The 5,426-nt window shown below is 54.2% G+C and overlaps 1 protein-coding gene across 1 annotated transcript in view; it reads right to left on the bottom strand.

Moving 5' to 3' along the window:
* DNMT1 (DNA methyltransferase 1) overlaps window positions 1–5,426 on the bottom strand; it is a 21,277-nt gene that overhangs the window by 2,121 nt on the left and 13,730 nt on the right. The window contains exons 18-26 of the mRNA XM_012810212.2: window positions 4,722–4,806; window positions 4,396–4,524; window positions 3,961–4,243; window positions 3,588–3,729; window positions 2,467–2,633; window positions 1,962–2,139; window positions 1,217–1,412; window positions 760–926; window positions 387–503 (exon numbers count right to left, since the gene is read on the bottom strand). Of these exons, the coding sequence (XP_012665666.1) occupies window positions 387–503; window positions 760–926; window positions 1,217–1,412; window positions 1,962–2,139; window positions 2,467–2,633; window positions 3,588–3,729; window positions 3,961–4,243; window positions 4,396–4,524; window positions 4,722–4,806 (1,464 nt within the window). The remainder of the gene's footprint in view (window positions 1–386; window positions 504–759; window positions 927–1,216; window positions 1,413–1,961; window positions 2,140–2,466; window positions 2,634–3,587; window positions 3,730–3,960; window positions 4,244–4,395; window positions 4,525–4,721; window positions 4,807–5,426) is intronic.

Below are 5,426 nucleotides of genomic sequence, written 5' to 3'. Positions count from 1 at the left end.
AAAAAAAAAAAAAAAAAAAAAAAAAAAAGATTAAGTCAACTTAACACTTTGCGCAGCAGTTAGGGACTACTAGTTTAACTGTCAGTGAGTTCAGCCTGCGCCTTCACACATGGAGCTCTCCTCTGGGCCATCTCTGATCAAGAGTAGTAAGCAGCACCCATTGTGCTGACTGAGCTCTCAGTCGGCTCCTCTTCCATTGTCAGTGCTGAGGCTATAAAGTCAGCAGCTCCAGCGTTCAGTGTCCCCTCACTAATGACCACACTCGATTATGCCCCACTATGGTGAGAGCTGCGGGGCCCCCTTGCCCAGTCTGGGGCCACAGTATATGAACCCACAACAGCCCCTCCTAGGGAATGCAGGGGCAGACCCCAGCCCCACACACTGACCTGCCGGTGCTTGTCTAGGATGTTGCCAAATAGCCGGTAGGTGTCAGGAAAACCCTGGGAGCGGGCACACTCCCGCACGCTCACCACACGGTGCTGTTCTGGGTGGAGCACACGGCCCTGGAGGTGAGAGGTGTGGTGGGCAAAGAGGGGGACTTAGGCCCACTCAGAGGACGAATGAGAAAGGACACTGTGGAAGGGCCCAGCCTTGGCCTCAGCCCAAGAACCTGTCCCCCTGGACACAAGGGGAAGGGGGCAGATGTGCAGGCACTGCCATGTTGCCTCCATGCTACTCAGCCTGTGCTTCCACTTGCCCCCAAGCTTCAAGGCGCCAAGGCCTGACCCTAGGCCCCCAGATACCCATCTGTCCACCTACCTGCTTGCCCATGGGCTCGGGGTTAGTGACAGTTGTGCTGAAGAAGCCATCCCACTCAAGCCTTCCGTAGAGGCCAGCCCAGTGGTTGTGCCTGTTCCCGGTATGAGGCAGGCACCAGGGGATGAGGGTGTTGAACTGCCTGGCCACAGGGTCACAGGCTTTGCCAGCTAAAGAGAGAACGGGGATGAGGCTGTGGTTACGGAATGGGATCCCTGGAAGGGATGCTAGGAGGGCATATACCAGCTCTCAGAGCTTCAGGAGGCTGGCACAACACCCACTATGTGGGACCCTAGACAGGGACAAAGCAGCCAAGAGTTCCCATTCTGCTCTTATTTTACATTCTCTGCAGATACTTACTGGTTAAGTTAGGGCCTGGCCCTAGCCTCCAGCTAATAGGCAAAAACCTGAGTCCCTGCTACTGGGAAACCCCAGGAAACTCCATCTATTCCCAGCCCACCTTCCACACAGGAGCAGACCCCACGGAGGGCCCCAGAGCTGCTGCGACCATTCCTTCTGTCATGGTAGGTGTACCGAAGCTTCCTGGCCATGGTGCCATCTGAGAGCCGCACCTCGATGTTAGGCAGGTCACGCCAGTCTGAGCCTGGGGCCAGAGGGATATGCCGCATGCGGGCGGCCACCAACGCACTCATATCCTGAAACAGTAGGTGGACCCTACTGTCACATCACTCTAGGAGCACCTGAGAGTCCAAAGCCAGGCTGGGTAGTGGAAACAATATGGTGACCAGGAACCCCCATAGGGTTTATGTCCCTCACGGGAAGACAAACTCAGGGTGGTACACATGGTACCAGGGACATGAGCAGAGCAGGGGATGTGGCCGGCAGGGCAGGAAGGGGTAAAAGGCCAACTGAGAGTCAGCGTGTCATTGACCTCACACTGTGGAGTGAGGAGGGTTGGCTCTCAGAAGCGCCTAGAGGGCACTAAGGGCCAGACTTGGCACATTTGAGAACATGCAGAAGAGGAGGAGCCAGAGAGCTCTGAGCTAAGTCCAGAACAGCAGAAGCTCAGACTGCCATTTCAGGTGACTGACTGCCACCATGGAAGGGGGCTAAGGACTTAGAGCCAGCTACCAACTATGCCTTGGATTTGGGACTGTGAGCACAGAAAGATAGGAGCTGAGGTTACATGCTGGCAGAAGGGGCTCCATGGGGAAGGATGAGCAGCTCTGCTGGGGAGACATTACCTTGCAGATGTGGTCCCTGAGGATGGGCTGATACTGTGAGCCCCGGAGCTGCCTCTGAAACCAGGACTGAGGCTCCCCATTGTACAGAATCTCTAGCGCTGATGCCCCATTCCGGATTTCAGGCAGGTCAGACATGGTGTCACGCACTGTGATGGTCCGGAATGGACCTGAACTTAACCTGTGATAGTACAGACAGGGAGTCCCCTTGTCATGGGTGCTATTCCCTGACTGATGGCATTGCCCTCTCCAGCAGTCACTCTATGCTTGGACCCCATCTGCAAACTTACTGGGGGAGGGGGGTGGGAAATGACACAGGGTCAGAACTTAAGATTGGAGGTGGCAGAGTACTCATGTGGCAGGCCAGATACCACACTATCCCCTCCTCAGTTCAGGCTTCTTGACAGAGACCCCCAAACCCAGACCACCAGGTGATGCTCACATGCAACACTGTGACCCCCTGACATCTGCTCTGTGGCACTCGAGAGGAGCTGGCAGGGCCTCCTACCTGGTGATGTTACTGACAAACTTCTTGTCGTCCACCACAACACTCAGCTGGCAAGCCCGGGGTGCAAACACATGCAGTGGCTCTGGGAACAGCGGGAGCTTCTCCCCAGGGGCTGCAGCCAAGATGATGGCCCGCCTCCGAGTCTGGGCCACACCGTACTGGCCAGCCTGCACATGGTGGGACAGAGACACCCAAAGTTAGCGATGCACCCATAACTGGCCATACCCAGTGCCAGCAGCACCTAGCCAGCAGGTTGGTGCTTGACAAGAGGTAGGACCAGACTGAAGAACAAAAGCAGATGAGCCCACATAGGGGTGACTAGAGGAAAAGAGAGTGAATATGGCAGTGAATATAGCAGCGAGTCCGCCCAGGTCTTAAGAGAGTACTATAGGAGACCCCCAAGGCCTTAGCACTTGGAAGAAAGCAGCCAGGGGAGACCAAAGCCCTGCTGCCTGCCTGACATTCATAGTCACAAGGACACAGCTACAACAAAGGTTCACCTGGCAAGCCTGAGACACCCTGAGGAAGACTTGGGGAACTGGGCAACCCACATAGGCAGACACTCGCCTACTTCCAGGAATCAGCCCCACTGCCCCAGCTGGCTGGCTGTTTCACTTTCAGTTAGGTCCCAATCCCTGGGCAGAGTGTCCCACACTGTGATGATCCGGAATGGTTGAGGCCTTGTTCCCCTGACCACTCCATCCCCATAGACGCAACCACTGGTAGCCATCCAGAGGATAGCCCTCTGCCTCCCCTAAGGGTTTGTGGGCACAACCACCCAGCCAGAGGAAAATAACCTAACAGTCAGGCCTATGCGTGGTTCTGCTGACCTCACTTTGCCTCCCCAGTGCTCCATGGTGGGCCACCCACCCCTCCCCACTGAGAGAAAGAAGCTGGAACAAGTGGCAAGAACCCCTGTGCTCTGTGGGTACTGCAAGAACGTAGGCCAAAGAGACATGCTAGAGGGGTCTCTCTTCCCTGCCCCTGCCCACAGGGCCGGTTTACCACACTGGCCTCTGCTGCATCTTAGAACGCTATTTTCAGTTAGGGACAACTGATCCTGCCAATCCCTCCTGGCCACACCCACCCGCCCATGGCCACCCCCTCCTAACAGGGCCCACCTGCAGCACACCGAAGGTGCACTGATAGCCCATGCGGACCAGGCAGCAAAGTGTGAGCTTCAGGACCATGGAGCGCTTGAAGGAGACGAAGTTCCTGACATTCTCCAGGAGGAAGAACCGGGGCCGGTAGTAGTCACAGTAGCTAGTGGGGGTAGGGGGTTGGGTGGGGAGAAGGAGAGACTATGGGAGCCATCCCTGCCCACTGAGGGAAAAAACCCACTTCAAGAGAAGCCACTCTCAATGCTTCTTGATTCAGCAAGAGTTGAGCTGTGAAACTAGGGGTCACAGGGCACCTGGCAGGTGGCACAGCCAGCATTGCAGGCCTATCACCCTTGGCTGGGAGGTGACACCAAGGAGCTTCTACCCCATTTACCTGAGGAAGGAGACCACCAGGGAGTTTTTAAACTTGGAGTAGGTACGCGAGTTGAAGCGGTTCATGCCGCTGAAGCCTTGGCAGGGCGGCCCACCGCACAGCATCTCCACGTCTCCCTTCTGGGGCAGCCTCTGGCCCCGGGAGTTGGTTGCCTCACCAGCCATGACCAGCTTCAGTAGGACATTGCAGTCCTCCGTGAACACTGTGGAGCCAGGGTTATTCAACCGGAATGCCTGAGCCGCGGGGTCCCACATTTCAATGGCCCATAGTGTCTCAGAGACTCCTGGTGGGTGGAAGGACAAAGGTGTGCTTTCAACCCTTGTGAATGAGGCTCTTCACCCTTGTGAATGATTGTGACTAGGGCCAGAAAGGTCTCTCAGCTAGAGCCTGCTGGATCTAGTTTTACTTGTTTTTCTGTTCAACAGCAACACTTACCTGCCTGGTGGAATCCTTCTGACAGCCCTCCACAGCCCGAAAACACATCCAGGGTCCTCAGTTTGGGCAGCTTGATTTCTGTCTCAGGTTCACTCGGCTCACATGTTTGAGATTTAGGCTTGCCTTTCCCTGGAGGAGACAAGCCACAAATCAAACACAAATGTCACAGCTCTACCCTGTCGTTTCAAAGGCTTCACTAATAAAAATACAGCCTCATTGCTAGTCGTGAACAGCAAGGAATGAGGAAAAGGAACAAACTCCCGTTAAATGGTTTGAGGCATCCTCTGAGTTACGACTTGAAAAGCAGCCTCTGAATGATGACATACCTTTTCCCTTCCCTTTTCCTTTATTTCCAGGGCTCCGGGCATGGTTTGGAGGGTCTTCAAAGCTTTTGCTCTTTGCATTATAGGCCTGAGGAGAGTGTCATAATCATCTTTCAGAGAAAGGACTGGTCCCCTCTCTAACAGGGGCTACTTCAAAATTAGATAGTCACTTAATTTCTCCATAAGTAGGGTCACAACCAGTGAGCCATCAGGAAAAGTATTTTTACTGTACTAAAAACAAACAAAAAAGGAACGCTTTTTTTTTTATGAGACGGTCGAGTGCCGTGGCGTCACAGCTTACCGCAACCTCCAGCTCCTGGGCTTAGGTGATTCTCCTGCCTTAGCCTCCCGAGTAGCTGGGACTACAGGCACCTGCCACAATGCCCAGCTATTTTTGTTGTTGCAGTTTGACAGGGGCCGGGTTTGAACCTGCCACCCTCGATATAGGGGGCCAGCGCCCTACCCACTGAGCCATAGGCACAGCCCAGGAACAATATTCTATTTAAAAAAACCACTTTATCTGGTCAACACTGAAATTCCTGCTGTTACAGGCACTTGGGCTACTTGTTCTAAAAACAAGAAAAAGTGATACATGGAAACTATCTGATTGGGGCATTCATTCACACTGCAGCCTGGGAAAACGCTGACATGAGTCATTTTAAGATGAAAAAACACAGGCTCGGTGCCTGTGGCTCAAGTGGCTAAGGC

The sequence above is a fragment of the Otolemur garnettii genome, unplaced genomic scaffold, assembly GCF_000181295.1.
Source record: "Otolemur garnettii isolate 467f Iridium unplaced genomic scaffold, OtoGar3 scaffold00127, whole genome shotgun sequence".
Lineage (NCBI taxonomy): Eukaryota > Metazoa > Chordata > Mammalia > Primates > Galagidae > Otolemur > Otolemur garnettii.
This window is presented reverse-complemented; position numbering and strand designations above follow the sequence as displayed.